Source organism: Typopeltis vanoorti, chromosome 21 (assembly GCF_054136105.1).
Source record: "Typopeltis vanoorti isolate ZY-2024b chromosome 21, IOZ_Tvanoo_1.0, whole genome shotgun sequence".
In the NCBI taxonomy this organism is placed as follows: domain Eukaryota; kingdom Metazoa; phylum Arthropoda; class Arachnida; order Uropygi; family Thelyphonidae; genus Typopeltis; species Typopeltis vanoorti.
In genome coordinates, this window is record NC_143569.1 from 61,180,949 (window position 1) to 61,205,882 (window position 24,934).

Below are 24,934 nucleotides of genomic sequence, written 5' to 3' on the forward strand. Positions count from 1 at the left end.
ACGAGCTGCATATGAAGGATTAAGAGAAAGAAAGAACAGTTGGAAATAAAAGAGATGAACTTTGTGCTCAGAGTTTGTTCAACTATTGGCACAAAAGAAAAAGAAGCCTTTTTTTAGCATATCTGCAAGATAAATCTAATGAATAAAAGTATAAAGGATACAAAGTTTAAAAATGAAACAAGTAACAAAATCTGGGAAATAAAACTGAGAAATAGCATTCTGGAATAACTATTCAAAACAGCTTGAACATGACTTTTATGGCACATAGAAATAAATATGGAAATTAATTAGAAACTAAGCAACTGAATTATATGAATTACTTTACTAAATAGTATGAAGATGAAGAAAAAAATAGTCACCTGCAAACTTGAAAGATGACAAACAATTAAAAATAACATCAAACCAAATGGAAAACATTTTTTTTAAAAATTAGAAATAGAAAAACAGCTGGAATAGACAAAATACAGAATACATTGTTAAAATATGGAGGTAGAGAAATAATATTTCAGTTAACTATTTTAAAAAAAAGTGTTTGCTAAAAAACAAATACCAGTTGAATGGAAAAAAAAATATCACAGGGCCAATTTTTAAATCAGGAGATAAAAGTTCCTATGAACTCTAATAGTGTAATCATATACTTCAACAATGAATGAGACTCCTGTTAATATATGCATGATTTATCACTAATTATTATGATTCATGTTTTGAATATAATTAACAGTTTGTCTCCTTGATGACATCCATGATGTCAAAAGAAATATACTGAGTTTTTGAATAAAATTCTATATAATATTTGTTACATGTGTAAGCTATAAAAGTTATTTAAATAATTTACAAATGCTTCAAAATAGGTACATAAGCTGTCATGTTTATAGAAATTAAAGAAAAAACACAAACTTAAGTGTAAGTAAATTTAACAGATATAAAATTTTTACCTAAGTATCAAAAGCATCCTCAGTATGTTAAAAATGAAATGCAAATTTTATTGTATTTCATTTTGTGTTTCCATGTTAATGTACTGCAGATGCCTTTGATACTTAGGTAAAAATTTTACATCCATTATTAACTCCACATAAGTTTGTGTTTCCATTTTAATTTCTATAAATAATTGACAAATAGAAGTATTTTATTTCCAACAGATTTACCAAAAATATAATAATATCAACCGAAAAAAAAAACCCAAAACACTTGCAGTTGGTGTGTGTTTTGTTTTTTTGGTTACAACCAATCAGATGTAAGCTATAAATAAACAGAAAAATAACTGAATAAGTGATGAATTTATTTTAAATACTTAGCAATTCATATTAACTCAGAAGGAATAATAGAAAATGGAATACAAGAGCAAAAACTTTAAGCAAACAAGGTTTCTCAATATTTAAACAGAACAATGTGAAAAAATAAAAATATAAATATTGCAACTAAGACAAATACATATAAAACAGTTAAATACTACTACAGAAATGAAAACTCTTAAGAAAACTTCAAGAAAAAACAAATTTTGAAATGAAGAAATGCACAGAAAGTTTGTCTTACAACCCATAAATGAATGGGGGAAGGGAAGGAAAAAGAATGGCAAAAGCATGTCAACAGATAAATGGAAACAAAGTCCTAGAATAAATTGGGAGACCACAAAAATGGTGGATGATTGGTTTATGGTTTATTGGCACAAGAGCAGCAAAAGTAATACTGCACCATAGCAAAGATTACAGCAATACATAAAGAGTGAAAGATTATTATTATTATTTTATTATTATTATTATTATTATTATTATTATTATTACAGGCAACTCCAAGGAGTTGACAGACTCATCGAGGAAGCCCCTAACATCATGTCAAGAACAACTATTCGACATTCATACAGTATCTATCATACCTTGCCTTGAACTCATTCACAGTCATGGCACCCACAACAGACTCTGGCAGCTTATTCCACTCATTCACCACTTTTCAAGTAAAAAACCTAGCTCTAACACCCTTGCTAACCACATTCTTGCCCAGCTTCCATGTATGGCCCCTAGTCCTCCCACCACCAGTCCTATTCTCAAAAATATCTTCTGAATTAATCTTATAGAAATCCTTGAGTAATTTGAATGTCTCAATCATATCACCCCTTTTCCGCCTATCAACCAATTTCTGCAACCCACAAATCTTCAACCTGTTCTCATAAGGTTCATTCCATAGACTTGCTATCATCTTGGTCACTCATCTCTGGATCCTCTCCACCTCCTCCCCATCAAGAAGAAACCCTGGCACCCATATCTGGGCACAGTAGTCTAGATGGAGTCTTATCAAGGCTCGATACAGAGGAACAACAACCTGTCTGTCTCTGCTTGTTAGTGTATTTTTCAGCAACCAAGTGATTTGATGACCTGATGTAGCCACTTATGCAATGTGCCCCATAAACTTCAACTCCCTATCCACCAACACTCCCAAATCCCTGGCCTTGTCAATCTCCTGGAGTACGGTTCTACCAATGTGATATACTGCTGCTAATCTTTTCACCCCAAAATGCATAACCTTACACTTTGCCACATTAAATTGACATCCATTCTCCTTAGCCCAGTCCTCAAACTATCCAAAACTATCAACCTGCAAAATTTTGACATCCTATGCACTCACTATTGCTCTACCTAACTTTGCATCATCAGCAAACAAATGAACACTTCCTCTCAGATCCTTTCCTATATCGTTAATGAACAAATTGAACAGTAGTGGTCCAAGAACAGAATCCTGCAGCACACCACTAGTCACAGGCCATCTTTTGGACTCTAGTCCTGAATAAACCACTCTCTATCTTTCCATCAACCACTCTCCTATCCATTTCACCAACCCTATATCCATCCCCACATGCTGCAGTTTACTGATTAGAATTCATTTGGTATTCTGTCAAAGAGCTTAACAAAGTCCAGTCGATCACTGTAAACCAATTACCCTTATCCAGTTCAGCCGTCACTGTGTTATAAAATGTGAGCAAGTTACTGAGGTATGATCTACCCTTCACAAAACCGTGCCTTCCCCCATACAGTATCCCAATTTCATCTATCCAATCCTGCATTTTCCTCTTGACTATTTTCTCCAAGACCTTGACAACGATTCCTGATATGCTGATCGGTTGGTATTTTACAACAGCAGTCTTTGAACCTCCTTTATGCATTGGAACTATTTTCCCCCCCTCGGGACTAACCCAGACCCGAGACTCAAATTAAACAAAATGGTCAAGGGCACTGACAATTCTTTAGCCACTTCACATACGACACGAGCTGGTATACCATCCAATCCGACAGATATATTGACATTGAGGTTTTGTAATAGACTATTCACCTCCACTTCATTCACGACAATTCCCATATAAGCTATTGGTTCATTCATTCCTGCAATGTCACCACCTGGATGATATACTCTTGCAAAGTGTTCGCTCAGTAATTCCACTATATCAACTGATTCGGTTACCTCCCTACCACTGGTCACCTTTCTCCTTAAATTCCCTCCACAGTTCTCTTTTTTTGCAGTTCAAGCTTAATGGTGTTATTCATCCATTTAACCCCTACTTGATTTATTATTCAGACTCTAGGTATACAGTCAGCCATTGCCTCCTGCAAACACTTCTTAACCGTCTCCCAAGCACTATCAACATCCAGCTCTTGCAGTTTTACATGCCATGGCACTCAACCAATCAAACTACTATGCTTGTCATACTTACCAGCTCAATAATTCCACATGTACCCTGTCTTAATTGTATATTCCACACCTTTAGCCACCTCCCAAGTGAAGACCCTATGATCACTCTCACCAATAGGTGGCAACATGGTCATATTTGTTACAGCCAAATACTCAGATGCAATTACTAGGTCAAGCACTCTCTGACCCCTAGTATTTTCCATTAAATGCTGTCGCAGATAGTTATCCCTTAATAATTGCATAAAATCCAATTCCTTCCTCCCATGTGTACTCTCCTCCTTCCAATCAATGTTACCATAGTTAAAATCTCCCATAATAATTACCCTCCTTCCACTCATTTCTTCTATTTGCTTATGCATACTATCTTCACCATCTATTCCATCACCTGGTCTATAGCAGCACCCAACTGTATATTTTGTTCTGCTAGTCTCAATCTCACACCAAATAGCCTCAAATGTGCTCTTTTCTCTATCCTGCAGTTCCACTTCTATTCTCCTTGGCTGCAGCTCATCAGTTATCATCAATAACACTCCTCCCCCCATTTTATTCTCCCTGTCACTCCTGAACACACCATACCCCCTCACATTCAATCCCACTAGCTATATCATCTTCTGTCAGCCATGTTTCACTAATGCCAATAACCTGTGGCCTGGAAGTGCCAATCAAGGCCAAAAATTCTTCCTTCTTGTTCCTAATATATACTTCTGGCATTAGTATACATGAATTGCAGAAGCCCATTTGTTCCATCTCTATTTTGATGCCTTATACTAACTATCCCATTCTGATTCGTGGTCTTTCCTACTCGCTTGGGTATTACACACATTCATACACTCAACTGTCTCCCTAAAGTCTGCATATCTACTTCCTCCCCCTTAATAACTCTAGTTTCCCTGATTCTGCACATCCACTTCCACTTCATTCTACAACACCTTTTCAAGTCTCCATCCACCAAATCCATTCAAATGTAAACCATCCATCTCATATAAATCCTTTCACCCATCGAATTCACTCCACATCACTCCTCCTGCATAATCTGCGCATAAAGTCATTAGCAATTTTGGCCCTCCTTCTATACTCTTCACTGTCATACCTCGCCAACAGACTCGCCATCCTAACTCTCTCACTCTTCCCTTTTGCTACCTGAAGTAATTCCTTCAAATTCTCTCTCATAGCCATTTTGTCTCCTTTCAAATCATTCGTTCCTGCTACTACTATCAATTCTTTAACCCTCTGCTTTTGCATTCTAATTGACTGCTTACATCCTTAACGTTCGCACCAGGTTGGTACGATTTTGTCAAACTCCAACTATCACACCTCTTACTAAAGAATCTCCATACCACACTCACTCTTTCATTTTGTTTACACTCACTATCATACTCTTATTTTTCTTATCATACTTTTGCCATTTATTGGTTGGTACGCTCAGTAAACATTTTTGCCAATGCTCCAGCTGCCGATTTGCCCTATGTATAGCTCCGCGTAACCATGCAATCTCACTCATTGCATCTATCTCATCATTTTTATTATCCGTTAATTCATTCATTCGTTCTGTATTTTCACCTTCATTCTCACTTTCAACGCCACTCTCACAGCTATGTGGTACTATATAATGTGGTACTTGCAAAATATCACTATTTTCTACATTCTCACTTTCAACAACGATATCACACTCATGACCTGAAACACACTTTAAAACACACATTCACTCCACTATCATTGTCTAACCAGACTCCAACTGTTCTCCTCAAAGCATACATTTCACAAACGGTACACCGAATAAAATCCTTTATATTAAAATTTTTGGACAAAGATGGCGATCTGGATGCCATTTTATTCCTTCTTATCAGCGCCATGTGCACTTTATGCTAATAATCGCATCTATCAAATTACTAATTGAAATAACTCAGAAAACACACAAAAATCACACAGACACGCTAAGATATGAAAAGTAATAATACTACGTAAGATTCAAGCAAATTTACCAATTATTACTTAAAATAATACTTATCTGTTCAGGAGCTCCCTACAAACACTACACACCATGTAGCCCTCTAGTCAAGATATATTAGTAAATAATATATATATACAAAAATTAAGTTATTGCAATAAACAATGTTGCAATAAGTCTAAGTAGAAGATGAAGAATGTACTACAAATAATAAAAGCTTATACATATAGTGTATGAGAACAAGGAGAGTGAGTTTGTTGAGTTTCTGAGAGATAAATATCTTAAGCAGCATGTGACTGAAGCAACTAGAGGCCTTAATGTTCTGGATTTAGTGATAAATTCACAAGATGTAGTTGTTAATGAAGTGTTAGCACTGCTGTCAGTTGGTGAGAGTGATCAAGAGGTACATGTTTGAGAACTAGTGAAACAAGAAAAGGTTACTACCAAAAATGGATACATGTGGAAGTATAAAGCAGGTGATTATAGTAAGCTCTGTAGTCAGTTAGCATAAGTATGTTGGGTAGATGAGTTGGATGAAAAAGATGTTGACAGTGCATGGAAATTCACAAGGCAGTATCTGACACAAGCAATGTATAACAGCATACCAAGGATTAAGTGAGTAAATAGAGTAGGAGTGAAATGGATGAACAGTGAAATCCAGCAGAGGAGTGCTAGAGGAGAAAGTACAAGACAATTGGTGGTGATTGGATCCATAAAGAGTATAAAGTGCAGGAGAAAAAGGTGACAAGCATGGTAAAGAAAGAAAAGGTGCAGTATGAGACAGGATTGGCTAGTCAGGCCAAGGTTAACTCAAGGGAATTTTTCCACTATATGCCAAGCAAGTGAAAGAATAATTATGGCAGGTTGACACTAGTGAATAGTAATGGCAGCAGAATAACAGTTGGAAAGGTTATAGTGGAATTATTGAACAAGCACCTTATCAGTGTGCAGTATATCATTTTGATGTAAATGATGTGGTGCAATCTATAGAAGGGAGGCAAGTATTATGAGAATTGGAAGTGAAAGAATCCGAGATGTATCAGGTGTTGATCAGATTAGACATTAATAAGGATGTGGGAAAGGATGACATATCACCATGTATTCTTAAAGAATGTGCAACAGAGTTGGTTATGCCCTTGACCTGGATATTTAATGAAAGTTGTGCAGTGGATAGGATTCCTAAGGAGTGGAAAGAAAGCAAAATAGTACCATTCTACAAGCATGATTCTAGGACAGAACTTTCCAATTATATTCTATTCCTAACTAATCTCTCGATTAGTTAGGAATAGAATACAGGATTGGGTTGATGGACATAGTATTCTTTACAATGGTCAGCATGGATTTGTAAAGGGTATGTCCTGCTTTAGCGCTTTACTTGCATTTTATGATAGGGTAATCAGTGTGTTAGATAAGGGAGAATCATATACAGTGATAATCTTGGGCTCTGCAAAAGCATTTGATAGATTACCACATGATAAGTTGGCAAGCTGCAGAGGATAAAAATAGATAGCATGTTGTTTGATGGATTTAAGATTGGCTCTTTGAACGATACCAACAAGTTGTGTATGATGGAGCAGTGTCTCAAAAATGGAGGGTAACCAGTGGCCTGCCCCAGGGTCCTGTTCTTGGGTCCCTGCTGTTTAACTTGTTTGTAAACGATATATCATGTGGACTGACTGGGGATCTTCAATTGTTTGCTGATGATGCAAAGTTGAGAAGAATTATAAGTAGCACTGCTGATGCTGAATCCCTTCAGGAAGATTTGAATAGATTTTTTACTTGGATAAAAGAGTCAGACTGTAGTTTTAATATCAATAAGTGCAAGGTGTTGCATTTTGGACTGCAGAAATATAAGGCTGTGTACTAAATCGATGGTACTGTACTGCAAGAAGTGGATGAGATTTGAGAGTGATAGTTGACAGTAGACTGATGCTTAGAGTGCATATTGCTAGTGCAAAGGCTGTACATTGTAGTACTTTTATGATAAGAAGTATTCTAACATGTAGGGATAAGGAAATGGTTGTGCCACTGTATAAAGCACTAATCAGACCACACTTGGACTATTGTGCTCAGATCTGGTCACCTGGTTTTCAGTGTGATGTGGAGACATTGAAGATGGTCTAGAGGCAAGAGACTAAGACAATATCAGGAATTTGGAATGCTGGCTATGGGTAGAGGTTGAAGAAATTTGTATTGCAGAGTTTGGTGGATAGGATGAAAAGAAAGGTGATATGATAGAGACATTTAACTTAGTGAGAGGATTTTATCGGATTAATCCAGATGGGATTATAAAGAGCTGAAGGCAAGAGGGGGGAAAAACCAGAGGCATCCCTGGAAGTTATGTAAGAGTGTGGTGAAGAGGGATGTGAGAAGTAGATTTTTTACATGTAGAATTGTCAGTGAATGGAATGCATTACCAGAATGTGTTGTTAATTATTTTAAATTTCAGTATGATCAATGTATTGTCAGTTAATGAACCTCCCATGATGAGACTGCTGACTCCATGGAGGGTGCAATAATAATAATAATAATAATATGTTTTCCTCCCAACTTGTCTAGCACTACAGGATTATAGGTTTGCGATTACATTTTCAAACTCTCCCCCCCACTGATGCTCTCTCATTCTTTATTATAATACATGTGGAAGGCACCGCTTCATTTATCAGACTAATTTTATATGCTCCTTTCCTTCACTGTATGGTGTTCAGCATTCGTTATGCAAAAATTTACAGAATACTCTACCAAGTTCAAAAATCTACCATGTCTACCAAATCGACTCTATGAAGTCTAGCAAACTGACTCTGCCAAGTTCAAAAGTCACACACAAAAAAAATCTTTCATATTCACTTTATGAACATTTGTGACATCAACAGTAACTTAAATGACATGCATCACTTCAGTTAGATTCACTCAGAAACAAACATGATGTTTTGTTTCTGACTAAATTCCAAATTTCTATTAAATTAATCATAGCTCAATCTTAACTGTCTAAATTACAACTTGTATGACTCCTTTCACTATAAGGGAGTGCTTGTGCTTTTTGTATGTTCTGATATTCCTTGTCAAATGATGCCTAACCTTGAATCTCATCTTTTTTTACCTCCTATGGCTTAAAATTTCTTTGCCAATTTTGTTTCATTCATCTACAGCAGTGATGGCGAACCTTTTTACCCAGGTGTGTCAAACATCTTTTTTTTTAAATACTGACGTTGTTGATGTGCCACTTGCATACATGCATTATAAATTTAACTACATAATCATAGATAGTGACTTATATATATCATATTAGGCTGTTTATTTAATAGGACATTGATATAAAATCTATGAATTCATATTATACAATTAATTTAATAAAGTGAAATTACAAACTTACATTACATTTAATGCTGAGTACTGGTAGAAAGTTGCTTTATAGAAGGGCTATAGTGTGTACATTTTAATGCTACACAGGCAGTGCTCAAATCATTGCTCAATCTATTTTTCCCTTTCAATTTGATATTATTTAAGGCAGAAAATAGAGTTTCACAAGAATACATAGAAGAAAAAATTGTTAGAAGAGCTTTAGCAAAGATTTTAAGAGCATGAAAGTTTTTGGGAAGGCTATTCCACACGCTTAGAATTTCCCGCTCAAGTTCTTCTAATTCATTTCTAAGAGCAATAAACTTTCTTTTCCAGATAGGATTACACTGGAAGTCGGCTAGTTGCATTTCTAGATCTTTTAAATCCAACCACTCAAAGCCATAGAAGGGCTATAGTGTGTACATTTTAATGCTACACAGGCAGTGCTCAAATCATTGCTCAATCTATTTTTCCCTTTCAATTTGATATTATTTAAGGCAGAAAATAGAGTTTCACAAGAATACATAGAAGAAAAAATTGTTAGAAGAGCTTTAGCAAAGATTTTAAGAGCATGAAAGTTTTTGGGAAGGCTATTCCACACGCTTAGAATTTCCCGCTCAAGTTCTTCTAATTCATTTCTAAGAGCAATAAACTTTCTTTTCCAGATAGGATTACACTGGAAGTCGGCTAGTTGCATTTCTAGATCTTTTAAATCCAACCACTCAAAGCCATCTAATTTAAGATCCATGAATTCTGTTTTATCAGGATACTTTATGAATTGGATTGTTTGTTCCAACATTCGAAATTGCTCAAATCTAGGAGAAAACTGCTCAGTTACTGACCCTAGAACTTCGATAGATTGATTGATATGTTGTTCACGATTTTTGGGGCTGGTTTCGTTAAAATAATTTTCACTCTTGGGAAATACTTAAAATTGTTACTTTCTAAATCATGTTGAAATATTTTGAGTTTATTCTCAAAGCTCTTGATCGTGCCAAACATAACATCGACAGATTTTCTGAAACCTTGCAATTGTATATTAGTTCATTCAGGTGCAATGAAACATCTGTGAAAAACATCAGCTTACTGAGCTAAGCAGAATCGTTCAACTGAGAAAATTCCTGCTCCATGCCCTTTGTATTTAAATATAATTTAATTTCATTTAAACATTCAACAAACCATTCAAGTACTTGGTCGTGACTCAACCATTGGCCATATTGTATTATTATATTTTCTGTTAAAGTGGTTTTAAATATGTTTAGAACTTGTATATTACTGAGTCGAGAGACTTGGAATGCATGCATGAATGAATTTCACACAGAAGTCAAATGAAAACTTTAAGTTTATAATATATAAAGCACGTATTTATAAGTTTGTATCATATAATATTGATAATAATTTTTATAAGTTTTTATAATATCATATGACTATGCAGAAATTATGATTAAGAAAGAAAACGTAAACTTAAAACGCTCGTTGGATATAGGCTAGTTACAAAATAAAATAGAAATAGGCTAACTATAAAATATAATTCATTCAATGAACCGAAACCTACCTTTGCCTTAACAGAGTGATCTTACACAATTTATTGCAGTTTTTTCATCAGAATACCAATATTTTTCAACATCCAAGGTGTGTCACCTGAAACCCTCAAGTGTGTCAGTGCTGACACTTGTGTCATAGGTTCGCCATCACTGATCTACAGCCTCTACTGTTCTCCCAAATCTGGCAATCATTCTGACCCATAGACTTTCTATATTCAAAGATGGATTTCACTGAGTCAAAATTTTCAAACAGTGCAGTCGTCCATCCTTTTTGGCAACTTCAATGTCCACAATTCTAATTAGCTCCATTTTTGAATTTCACTGACAAGCTGGAAGAGAGGCAGAAAATTTTGCTGTAAGCAATGACTTAAAACACATTCATCTCCCTACCAGAATTCCGAACAATCTTCTTCACTCACTCACAACCTCACATGCTCTGGCATCATAACAATGCCAAGTGGAAGGACTTATGTGACTTTTGCTTCACCTTTCCATGGTCAGACTACTGTTTACATTCTTCAGATCCAGATATTTGTGATCTTGCTACAGAAATAATCTACACTGGAATCAAAACATTTATTCCTCACTCTGTTCAAATTTCCCAACCCATATGTAAACCATGGTTCAAGAAGTGTACCAGGGCTCCAAGAAAAGCAAATAGACTTTCACAAGTGGTTTGAGACCAAAATACCAGCTTCCTTCACAGTTGCCTGCAACACTTGTAAAACCACTATTAAAAGGATGAAGTCTATATTCAACAAGGATAAATATAAAAAACTTGCTGCTTGTGCCATTGGCAGCTGCACCTTCTGGTCACTTGCTAAAGCTGTCGGGACATAACTCTTGTCCATCTGTGCTACCTCCTGTATCTCACCCAAATGGTTGTATTGTAACATCAGCTAAAGACAAAGCTGATGTCTTGGCTTCATTCTTCTCTTCTAACTTTTACATAGATGACCATGGCAAATTATTTCCTCCTTTGTCTAGAACATTGCACCTCATTTCTCCTGTGACTGTCAGCCAGAAAGATATCAGAAGAATCTTGAAAAATTTGAATACCACAAAGGCAGCTGGACTTTGGAATCCTACCCATTGTACTCAAGAGATATGCCCTGCACTACACGTGTTAACTGAACTGTACTCAGCTGGCATCCACCCTTCAGCATGGAAGAAAGCTCATATACAACCAGTTCCCCAAAAAAGGAGATAAATGTTTACCATTAAACTATTGACCTATTACTCTCACATCAGTTTTGTCTAAAGTAATGGAGAAGTTATCAACAGTCAACTACTTCAAAACCTTGAGAACTGCTATCTAATTAGTGACCACCAGTATGGATTTTGCCAGTCTAGATCCACAGATCTCCTGGCCTATGTCACACACCTTTGAACCCATTCCATGAAAAGGGTTGGAGAAATCTGTGCTGTTGCTCTTGATATCTACAAGGTTTATGATAGGGCCTGGCACTGAGAGCTTCTCAACTTCTCATCCTTGAGATACCATCATTTGGACTGTGTTCATCCTTGTGTAAATGGATTGCCAGTTTCCTCTCAGATCAATCCCTACATGTAACAGTGGATGGTGCTCTCTCTCCTCAGACTTTTCTGTCAATGTTGGTGTTCCTCAAGGCTCTCACTTCATCCACCCTCTTCCTGATTTATATAAATTACCTGCTCATTCACTGCAAACCCTATTCATAGTTTTACTGATGATAGCACATTAAACTTGTCCTACTCATATGACAAGCTTTGCACTGCTGAAATATCATAAGCTTCAAGATCATCTGTAATAAATGCCCTGAACAATAATCTCTACAGTATCCTTGATTGGGGTGAAAGCAACCTAGTTAACTTCAATCTTTCCAAAATGCAGTTTTGCTTGTTTTCTCATAAATAATACCTCAGATCTCCACTTACTTTTGATTATGCTCAGCTCAACAGTCAAGATCAAATCTCTCTCTCTCTCTTCTCAGACTGACTCTTACTCCAAACTTTTCCTGACACGATCATTTCACTTTTATAGCATCATAAGTTTCAAAAACTTGGCATCCTTTTCTGAACAGGACATTACTTCTCTGCTGAACAGTTACTTACTCTATATAAATCCCAAATCTGACCAACAGTGGAATATTGTTCTCATGTTTGAGGTAGTGCATCTAAGACCTCCTTAATAATTGTTGATGCTGTTCAGAAAAGGGCAGTCTGGATTAATGATACTTCTTTTACAGACTCTTTTCAGCAATCCCATAGAAAATCAGTTTATGCATTGTGTCTCTTTTACAGATATTTCCATGACTGTTGTTCACAGAACTTGCATCCATTATGCCTCCCATTTCTGCCAGATGTCCAGGAACTAAAGCAACAGCTATCAACCATCCCTTACAATCAAACTAGAAACACCAAACCTGCTACTCCCATTCATCTTTCATTCCTTCTGCCTCAATTCTATGAAATAGCCTCCCACATGAAACATTTCCAAAGGACTACAAGCTCTAACAGTTTAAAAAAGAATATCAACAGATTACTCTACTTCAGGTCCTACCCACACAAAGCATTTGTTTGCTATAGGTTTTTCTGCCTTTCGTGCATGGGATATGTGTATGTACATATGTATATATAAAATTGGGATAATTTTATATATACATTGTAATAATTTTATAAATACACTGTAATAAATTTAATTACTGATGTAGGTTTAGTTGTATGAGTTTTTAACATTTTTTAATTTTCTTCATGCTGAAGCTCCATTTTGAAATCTAGGCAATGTTTACATAAAGACTGTTTATGTCACTGCTGTCATCTTCTGCTAATCCATTCTGAAATATTAGTAATATCAACTTCCATTCTATGTCTTTTTTTTTAGAGGATACAAACTATTATGATTTCATTACTTTCCTCAGCAATTTCCTCCAAATTGAGCTAGTATTTCTTAGATAAAAGCTAATGAAATCAATTTAACTTTTACTGTTCTGTTTTCTAAGGTAATATAAATGATGTTGATCAATCTATGACTTTATTATCTCAGCTTTTTCCAACAATTTTTCTCATAAAAATCAGATTTATTAGATATTTCTCTTAGATTAGTTCTGCTAATCCATTCTTAAATATTAGTAATATCAACTTCCATTCTATGCCTTTTTTTCATTTTTAATGTGCCTAGGTCACTTAACTGATGTATGAGCTCTCATATCACTGGCTTCTAGTCCTTAATCAATCAACTATTTTATTTTAATTCAAAACTCAAATTCATATTTCAAAATTGGTTTAACAACTGTTTTGTATATATACTGCTAGGTTTGATGTTTTATTGATTCATAGGGATGATTTCAAGAGGGTGTCGAGGCTAGCTGGTGAACGGACGTGCTATCGGAGAGCTCCTGAGAGATTTGTGTTTTTTGTTGATTTATTGGTGTTTTGGATTCAATTTAATGGACTTAAGTGTTTAATTTTGGTATATTATTGGAACTTTATTAGCGTGGTTAGTGTACTAAAGTGTTTTATAACATAATCTATGTCGGGAAGTTGCCGCTAGATGAATTCGTAATGAGTAGTGTTCATGCAAGCTCCAGATAAGTATCATTTTCAGCTATCGATACAAATTACTTAATATTGTGTAGTTTTGTTTTGTTTGCCTTGCGTATTTTTGTGCGTCTATTTTTGGTGTGTTATAACGTATAATTTGACAAAACACGTTACAGATAAGTATGGCATCTGTGCGAAGGAAAATGGCGGCCAGTAATGAAGGTTCGCCATCGTTATCAAAGAACGGTAGCGTAAAAGAAATGAGTCAGTGTACTAGCTGTGAAATGTACGCTTTGCGGAGTGTGGTCGGAGTGTGGTTAGATGATAATAAAGGATTGAATGTGTGTAGAAAATGTAGGGAGAATGCGGAATTGAAGTGTATTTCAGATCGTGAGTGTGATATTTTTGTCAACCTTCAGAATGAAGGAAATAGGGATATGACAAGAAACGGCAAGGTTGTACATGAAAATTGTGAGAGTGTGAATGTAGAAAGTGTGAATGATAGTATAAATGGTTTCTCAGAGAACAAAAAAGATGAGATAGATGCATTGAGTGAGATAGCGTTGTGGAATAGTGCGATAGAAAGAGCAAAACAGCAGCTAGAGTGCACGAACAAAAGTAGACTGAATGAACCAACCAATAATAAAAGGTATGACAGGAAAAATAGACGTATGAATGTGAACATGAACAAAATGAAGGATAGAGTGCTGTATGGAGACTCGTTAGTACGAGGTGTGTTAGTAGAGGATTTGACAAAATCGTACCAACCTGGTGCGACCATAAAGGACGTAACTGCGTCTATTAGAGAGCAAAAGGAAAGGGTGAAAGAAATGATTGTTGTGGCAGGTACGAATGATTTGAAAGGAGATAAAATGGAAATGATAGAAGACCTGAATGATTTGTTTGAGGTAGCAAAAGAAAAGAGTGAGAGAGTTAGAATGATTAGTCTTTTGCCACGGTATGACAGTGAAATGTTTAAAAGGAGGGCTATAATTGCAAATGACTTTATGCGTGGGTTATGTATGATGAGTGGTGTGGAATTTGTGGATGTGTGGAGTGAGTTTGATGGGCGAAAGGATCTATATAAGATGGATGGCTTGCATTTGAATGGTTACGGTGTAAGAAGACTTGAGAAAGTGTTGCTGAATGTAGTGGATGTGCAAATTCAGGGAAACTAGATTTGTTAGGGGGGGTGGGTAGAGATACAGTCCTTATGGAGGCAGTTGAATGTAAGAATGAATATAATATGCCAGAGCAAATAAGGACAACAAATCTGAGTGGGATAGTTAATATAAGGCATCACGGTAGGGTTGGGGCTAATGGGGGTCTTAAATTCATGTACACTAATACTAGGAGTATTAGGAACAAGAAGGAAGAGTTTTTGGCCATGGTTGGCACTTCCAGACCACAGGTTATAGGTATTAGTGAAACATGGCTGACTGTAGATGATATAACTAGTGGGATTGAATGTGATGGTTATAGTGTGTTCAGGAATGACAGAGAGAATAAAATGGGGGGAGGAGTATTGTTGATGATAGCTGATGAGCTCCAGCCAAGGAGAATAGAAGTTGAATTGCAGGATAGAGAAAAGAGCACATTTGAGGCCATTTGGTGTGAGATTGTGGCTAGCAGAACTAAATATACAATTGGGTGCTGCTATAGACCAGGTGATGGAAAAGATGGTGGTGACAGTATGCACTAGCAAATAGAAGAAATGGGTGGAAGGAGGGTGATTATTATGGGAGATTTCAACTATGGTCGCATTGATTGGAGTGAGGAGAGGACACACGGGAGGAAGGAACTGGATTTTATGCGGTTATTAAGGGATAACTATCTGCGACAGCATGTAATGGAAAATACTAGGGGTCAGAGAGTGCTTGACCTAGTAATTACATCTGAGGATTTGGCTGTAACAAATATGACCACATTGCCACCAATCGGTGAGCGTGATCATAGGGTCTTAACTTGGGAGGTGGCTAAAGGTGTAGAATTTTCAATTAAGACAGGTCACATGTGGAATTATCGGGCTGGAAAGTATGACAAGCTTAGGAGGTTGATTGGTTCAGTGCCATGGCATGTACAACTGCAAGGACTAGAAGTTGATAGTGCATGGGAGGTAGTTAAGAAGTGCTTGCATGAAGCAATGGCTGACTGTATACCTAGAGTCCGAATAATAAATCAAGTAGGGGTTAAATGGATGAATAACACCATTAAGCTTGAGTTGCAAAAAAAGAAACAACTATGGAGGGAATTTAAGGAGAAGGGTGACCGGCAGGCACATGAACGGTATAAAGCGCAGGCCAGAAGGGTGACGAGTGTGGTAAGAAAAGCAAAAAAGGATTACGAAAGAACATTGGCCATGCAGGCTAAAGAGAATCCTAAACAGTTTTTTAGATATGTAGCAAGTAAAAGGAAAAATGTACATGGCAGATTGATTTTAAAGAATGCCGATGGTAGGGAGGTAACTGAATCAGTTGAGATAGTTGAGTTACTGAGTGAGCACTTTGCAAGAATATATCATCCAGGTGGTGACATTGCAGAAACGAATAAACCAGTAGATTATACGGGAATTGTGGTTAATGAAGTGGAGGTGAGTAGTCTGTTGCATAACCTCAATGTCAATACATCTGTGGGATTGGATGGTATACCAGCTCGTGTTGTACGAGAAGCAGCTAAAGAATTGTCAGTACCCGTGACCATTTTGTTTAATTTGAGTCTCGGGTCTGGGTTAGTCCCGAGTGGGTGGAAAGAGGGGAAAATAGTTCCACTGCATAAAGGTGGTTCCAAGACTGCTGTTGTAAATTACCGACCGATTAGCATATCAGGAATCATTGTCAAGGTCTTAGAGAAAATAGTCAAGAGGAAAATACAAGATTGGATAGAAGAAAATGGGATACTGTATCGGGGACAGCATGGTTTTGTGAAGGGTAGGTCATGCCTCAGTAACTTGCTCACGTATTATAACACAGTGACGGCTGAACTGGATAAGGGTAATGGGTTTACGGTGATTCTACTGGACCTTGCCAAGGCCTTTGACAGGATTCCACATGGAATTCTAATCAGTAAATTGCAGCATATGGGAATGGACATAGGGTTGGTGAGATGGATAGGTGGGTGGTTGACGGAGAGATATCAGAGAGTGGTTTACTCGGGAGTAGAGTCCACAAGACGGCCTGTGACTAGTGGTGTGCCACAAGGATCTGTTCTTGGACCACTGCTGTTTAATTTGTTCATAAATGATATAGGAAATGATCTGAGAGGAACAGTTCATTTGTTTGCGGATGATGCGAAGTTGGGTAGGGCAATAGTGAATGCAGATGACGTCAAAATTTTGCAGGATGATTTGGATAGATTGGAGGTCTGGGCTAAGGAGAATGGATGTCAGTTTAATGTGGCAAAATGTAAGGTTATGCATTTTGGGTGAAAAGATTGGCGGCAGTTTACTGCATTGGTGGAACCCTGCTCCAGGAAATTGATGAGGCACGAGATTTAGGAGTGTTGGTAGATAAGGAATTGAAATTTAGGGGACACATTGCAAAAGTGACCAAAACAGCTCATCAAATCACTTGGTTGCTGAAGAATACGTTGACAAGCAGGTTATTGTTCCTCTCTATCGAGCCTTGATAAGACCCCATCTAGACTACTGTGCTCAGATTTGGTCACCTAGGTTTCTTCTTGATGGGGAGGAGGTGGAGAGGATCCAGAGGCGAGTGACCAAGATGATAGCAGGTCTGTGGAATGAACCGTATGAGAACAGGTTGAGGATTTGTGGGTTGCAAAAATTGGTTGATAGGCAGAGGAGGGGAGATATGATTGAGACATTCAAATTACTGAAGGGTTTCTATAAAATTAATTCAGAAGATATTTTTGAGAACAGGGCTGGTTGTGGGAGGACTAGGGGACATCCATGGAAACTGGGCAAAAGTGTGGTTAGTAAAGGTGTTAGAGCTGGGTTCTTTACTTTTAGAGTAGTGAATGAGTGGAATGCGCTCCCTGAGTCTGTGGTGGATGCTGTGACAGTGAATGAGTTTAAGGCGAGGTATGATAGATACTGTATGAATGTCAAATAGTTGTAATGAATATGATTTGGGGCCTCCCTCGATGAGTCTAATGACTCCCTGGAGTTGCCCGTAATAATAGTAATAATAATAGTAATAATCTCATTCCATGTAAACTGATTCAACAAACTAGATTTGCTAACTTATTTCTATACTTCTTTGTCCTCTGCAATAAAATGATCTTAATACTTATATATTTAATATCTACTTGATATTAATAATAGTTCACTAAGAGGCTACAAAATAGACAAACTGGTCAGCAAAACTATGAAAATAGGATTAAAAAGACCTATTACAGCATTAATTAGGTTCATATGATGGCAAGTTGATTGTTGTGATAGACCAGTGAGATTAATACATTATGAGAAAGATGATATAAGATCACATTAAATCAAGTTAACTTATAATACAGGAATCACCTGAACATCATCCATCCACAACAAGTTGAGAAAAATCGATGTGAAGATGAGGAATAATACATTTTTTAAATAGAATTTATCTTTCCTCACTTTTCTGCACTGATCAAAGAGTAACAAATGCAATGGGATTTATAGGGACTAAAGAGAATAACTGTTCAATTCAGATCAATCTAAAAAGGACAGATCCACGTTTCAAGGAAATAATACGTTATTATTGCTCAAGAATAACACCTATCCCCCTCAAAAAAAAAAAAAAAACTGCTATGCATTTACCTTTATTTTTATTTTCTGGAATTATTGTTACATTTTGCTTATCTTTTTCTTCTTCTAATTCATACTGCTGGTACGGAGAGGGAGTACGACTAGGGGATTGAAGTGGAAGAGAAAGTACTGCTTCTTGTTTCCTACCTTCTAAAGGAATCAGTCGAGATTCTGCAGTCTGTCTCAAAGGGGATGGTGAAGAGCAAGGTGAAAAAAGAGGAGAAGGAGTTAAGGAAAGGTATGGTCGAGGAGATGGACAAGGAGAACTATCAGCACTGGCTCCACCTTCAATGGTTGGAAGTGTAACTTGAAGAGTATCCTTAAGAGATGCTCCAACACTCTGGCCCATTGATGAACCCCAAGGATTCCAAGGTTGAGGAGGTGGTCTATCAATGTTTTCTTCATGAAATGTTGTAGTAAACACAGGTATTTTTGTTATTTCTTCACAAGATTCAGGAATTTCAACTGGACTACTTGGGTCAGAATGGAACTCTTTCACTGATTTGCCTTGGGCTTGACGTTGTTTAGTTTGAGCATTTTGTTCATCAACAGCTAGTAAAAAATAATAAATAAAATTATTTTTTTAAATAACATGAAAATCTTTAAAAAATAATCATTACTTCTTTTTTTCTATCTCACTGGCCATTATTAAAGAACAGATTAATTTATTAAATTTATATACAGAAAGAATTACAAGATCTTGTAATTACAAGATTAAGGTCTTGTAAAACTTTATATTTTTACAAGACCTTAAACTATTGTTTATAAATTCACAAAACTTTTAATTCATATTGCATCTGATAATTATAATTCATATATAGTATATGAAAAAATTAAAATGAACCACCAATTCAATCCATTAACAACTCTTAAATTGTGATGATTCTGTTGAGTATTTTAAATAGAATACTTATCATACTTGTAACCCAGAAATATTTAACCCTTCACTAGCTGAAGAAGAGGAAACTATAAAGCAGCTCAAAGACAACAAGGCACTAGGTTGATGAAATAGTAGCCAAACTCATTAAATATGGGGAGGGGAGGAGGGGAATTAACCACTCATATACAAAAGCTGGTAAATTTAATATGGGAAAAAGAAGAGATACCCACAGAACAGAATTGATAATCATTCCAATATATAAAAAGGGAAACAAAAATGAATGTGAAAATTACAAGGGGATATAACTGCTGCCAGCAGGCTACAAAATTTTATGTATTTTACTAAAAGGAATCTTACCTTATGCTAAAGAAAATATATGTGAATATCAAACAGGATTCCAAAGAAATAGATTGACAGTTGACCAAATTTTTACACTCGGACAGATACTGGGAAAAAAATGGGAACATAATCTACAGGTCCATATTTTATTTATAGACTTTAGAAAAACATATGATAGCATTTTTAGAGAAGACCTTTCAGGAGTATTAGATGAACTAGGAATACCTTATAAGATTATGACATTGATGCATGAAGAATATAAGACACAGGCCAGGAGAGTGACTAGCATGGTAAGGAAGGCAAAACTGGAATATAAGAAGAGATTGGGCCCTAAGATCCAAAAAAAATCCTCGGGAATTTTTTAGTTATGTGGCCAGTAGGAGGAGAAATGATTGTGGAAGAATGACACTGTGGGATAAAAATGGGAATAGAGTGACTGATGCAGAGGACATAGTGCAATTGTTCAATGAACTTTATTGGTGTATTTCATCCTGGAGGAGTAAATTTTAATACTAGAGGGATAGGGCAAGTTCGAGGTTTAGAGGTGCAGGAGGAGAGCGTGTCCCAAATGTTGAGTACTCTGGATGTCAGCTGTGGAACTAGATGGTATTTCACCACGAGTTTTAAGAGAATGTGCTAAGGAACTGACAGCTCCTTTGACCTGGCTTTTCAATGAAAGTCTGGTTACGGGAAAGGTGCCAAGGGAATGGAAGGAAGGTAAGATAGTGCCATTGCATAAGGGCAGTTGCAGACTAGAAGTGTCTAATTATAGGCCAGTTTGTGTGTCATTAGTAGTTGTTAAGATCTTGGAGAAATTAGTTAGGGACTGTATACAACATTGGGCAGATGAGGGCAATGTTATCTGTGAGAGTCAACATGGATTTGTGAGGGGACGCTCTTGTTTTAGTAATATGCTAGCCTTTTATAATAAAGTTACAAGAGCAGTAGATGAGGGAAGGCATATACTGACATTTTCTTGGATTTAGTGAAGGTTTGACAGGGTGTCACATGATAAGCTGATATTTAAGTTGCAGCACATGGGTTTGGATGTCAAGTTGGTTAACTGGATTCAGGATTGGCTGTCTGATAGATATCAGAGAGTTGTGTATGGTGGGACAGTTTCAAGGAGGCAGAGGGTTGCAAGTGGGGTCCCACAGGGCTCAGTACTGGGACCTATATTGTTTAACCTCTATATCAATGACATTGTCAGTGGATTGCAAGGGGATATTCAGTTGTTTGTGGATGATGTGAAGCTGGGAAGGGTTATTAGTAATAGTGCAGATGTGGTAGTCCTGCAAGAGGATTTGCATAAGCTAGACAGATGGGCAAATGAATGGAGTTGTCGGCTTAATGCAGCAAAACGTAAGGTCTTGAGGTTTAGGACACATCGATTGGACGCTGCATACTCTATTGGAGGAGCTATACTGGAGGAAGTAGGGGGGACAAGAGATCTGGGGGTTGATGATTGATACAAACTTGAAATTCAAGGGACATATTGCAAAGCTGGTGAAGGTAACACAGAGGATTGCTACAATAATGAGAAGGATGCTGACCTGCAGAGATAAAACAGTTATCATTCCGTTGTATAAGACTCTGATCAGACCACACTTAGACTATTGTTCTCAGATTTGGTCCCCAGGATTTGAAGGGGATAAATTAACTGTGGAAAACGGTACAAAGGCAGATAATAAAGACAGTTTCAGGACTGTACAACATTAGTTATGAGGATCAGCTCAGCTGAGAGAATGTGGACTGCAGAGTCTGGTGGATAGAAGAAGGAGAGGTGATATGATTGAGACTTTTAAACTGTTCAGAGGCGGTTACAGGGTTGACACTGGGGAGTTCTTTTACTTGGTTGAACAGTGGGAAGGAGTGATGACAAGGGGCCATCCCTGGAAGTTACGAAAGGAAACTGTGAGCAAGAGGGTGAGGAGTGGTCTCTTTGCATGGAAGGTGGTTGAACCATGGAATGCATTGCCTGATAGAGTGGTGAGAGCGAGAATGGTCAATGAGTTTAAGGAGTGGTATGATAGACTATTTCCTAGGAGGGCCCTCCCACGATGAGTCTTGATAGACTTGTGTTTCCTAGGACCTCCTGTGATGAGTCTTTTGACTCCTTGGAGGCCTAAATAATAATAATAATAATAATTTAATCAAAATTTGCACTAACAACCACAGCACAGGATTAGCTAAAGGAATTAAATCAGCACTTTAAGAGAGGATTGAAGCAATATCCTTTTTAATTTAGCATTAGATTTTGAGAAACTTCAAAAGATAACAGTAACATTAGGATATTTGTATGATATATGCCTAGTTGGAATAAATGCTGAAAACATTAGAACAACATTTATAAAACTCAAAATTTCTGCTGAAAAACTAGGATTATAAATCATTCAGGATAAAACTGAATATTTAAATGTGTGCAGAAATCATAATCAATCAGAAAATGATCAGTTTACCATTGATAACCTAAAATTTGAAAGTGACATCCTTCCCCCCTTTCAAATATCTTGGAACACTGATTACTCAGGATAAGAAAATTAGTACAAAGAAAAAACAAGAATACATGCCACCAATAGATCTTATCATTCACTACATCATTTATTATTCTCCAAAATTCTATCAAGCAGAGTTAAACAGAAATATACAAGACAATCATTAGACCTATTGTTCTATATTGGAGCAGAAACCTGGAGTATAACAGATCATGATGCAAAAGTGTTGCAGATCTTTGAAAATAAAATCCTTAGAAAAGTCTATGGACCTATAAGAGATAACACAAGAAATAAATAGAGAAAAAGTCATAATCAAGAACTATACAAACTCTATAGATACCCACTTCTAGCTGTGATGGTTGGGACATGTGGAAAGAATGGGTGAGGAGAGCATAGCTAAACAAGCATTCAAGATGAAACCTGATGGAAAGCAACCTAGAGGTAGACCACAGATGCATTGGAAATGATAATATCCAAAAAGACAGCTAATATGGGAATTCAGAATTGGAATGAAAAAGCTCAAGACAGAAAGAAATGAAAGACATTGGTACATACAGCAAAGAACCTTAGAGATTTGACAAGAAGAAGAAGAACCAAATCACAATCAACAGAGACACTCCCTATGGTTGGATAGACATGGATTTGAATTTTCAGTGGGTAGACAATTCCAACAAGGTAGACTAACAACAATGGATTTCAAAAGATATGAGTGGCACACTGGTGCAATACAGTACAGAAGATTGTAAGATGTGATTAAAAACGAAATGCTTGTAACTAATAAGAATAATGAATGACTGTCTTTCTTAACCAATCTGGAAGCTTATTCTTATTAGTTAAAAGCAGTTAAATATTTCCTGTTCATCTTCAAACCTTTTTCTTCCTAATCAAGAAGTACGAATTCAAAATATAGTGTGATTTCCCCACTGCAGATGTTTCCATTAAAATGAATTGTTTGCTGTTGCAGCAAGCTAATTTGTTAATCCTTACAAATAGGTCTCCTGCACTGTCTGATTTTGTAATGCCTTAAGTATTGACAGTTGGTATTCATTATGCCAGTCAATAATTTATTATAAAACTTGGATATGGTCAATTGTGCTGCAAATGAAGCCAAAAGAACTGTGAAGTTTTAGAGTTGCACAAAGCCTATGAGCCAACACTTACACATAAACTTTGTAAATTAACAATAGTAGACTGATGAATTGATAATTCTACTTCATGTTTTTTGTGTGTATCAGAATAAGGGTAGCCTTTTTCCATGCTCTTGATACATAACTTTTCAGACATAGGATAAAAAGTTTGGACAAGATTTTGTAGATCACTTCCCCCACATGCTTTTAGAAGTTCATCTATAATTCCATCCTCACCTGCAGCTTTTCCATTTTATACATAATCTTTTCTATCATGGCATTTCATTTAGGTATTCACCTAGGTTTCTATGAATATGGAGACAGTAGTGGCTATATATGTGCATAAATAGCCCAAATGTAGTCTTGTCAAAGCCTTCTAAAGTGGAAAGAGGATAATGCCCTCTTCCTACAAGTCAGGAAGAAAATACCTTATCCTTCATCAAATTACCATAAGATTACTACACTATCATTCACTTCAACAGTGCAATAATCGAATGTTGATAACTACCTTAGAAATGTTATCCCTAAAATTTAACTCTTTGTCCATTATTGTCATCAAATTTCAAAGTCATCGACAGCAACAATGCACATTAACATGATAATTCCACCTGCAATATCTTCAGTGCAAAATGTGTAACTATATACATGGCAACACTGAAATGATATTCACTGTCAATTTGCCCACTGAACTAGTGTGTTCAAATCAGCCTGCAGGAATTCTGTATCAACTATTGATCAGTGTCATTTTGGATATTTATGTACAGTATCATTAATATACACAATAACAAAAACGACCAACTCTAATGTCACTCTATTACAGAACATGAGCAAATTGCTATAGAAAGGCTTACCTTTAACAAAACCATGTCCTCTATAAAGGTCCTACCACTTCTGAATGTAGATGCTAACCAGCCTCTACTCCAGAGATAATGCTAAGTCTATTATCAGTTGAAATGATTTTTTGTATAACAGAATTATCTGCCTTCCTTCCACTAATAATAGGAATCACACTTGTACTAAGACAAGTTGAACAAAGAGGTCAGAGCACTGCTAATTCTTTGCACATTTCTTCAGCACCCATGTCAATATCCAATCCAGTCTGATGGCTGTATCTGAATCAAGCGATTGCTATAAATTCTTCTGTTGAGTTCTTCCCAGAATGAATGGCTTGCTAAAGTGAACACTTAACTCAGCTATTTCTAGTGCATCTGACACTTTCTTGTTATCTGCATTCACAAAGTTCATTCATTCACAGTCATTCTTTCTTTTACATACCACAGAGTGAAAAAATTCTCATGGATTTCCATTCATTTATTCAGCTCCC

At 36.5% G+C, this 24,934-nt stretch overlaps 1 protein-coding gene across 1 annotated transcript in view; it reads right to left on the minus strand.

The window, feature by feature from the left end:
* The window catches only part of LOC150094898 (diacylglycerol kinase delta), a 566,581-nt gene that overhangs the window by 175,258 nt on the left and 366,389 nt on the right, over positions 1-24,934 (minus strand). Inside the window, exon 17 of the mRNA XM_090411584.1 lies at positions 18,782-19,321. Coding sequence (XP_090267710.1) covers positions 18,782-19,321 — 540 coding nt within the window. The remainder of the gene's footprint in view (positions 1-18,781; positions 19,322-24,934) is intronic.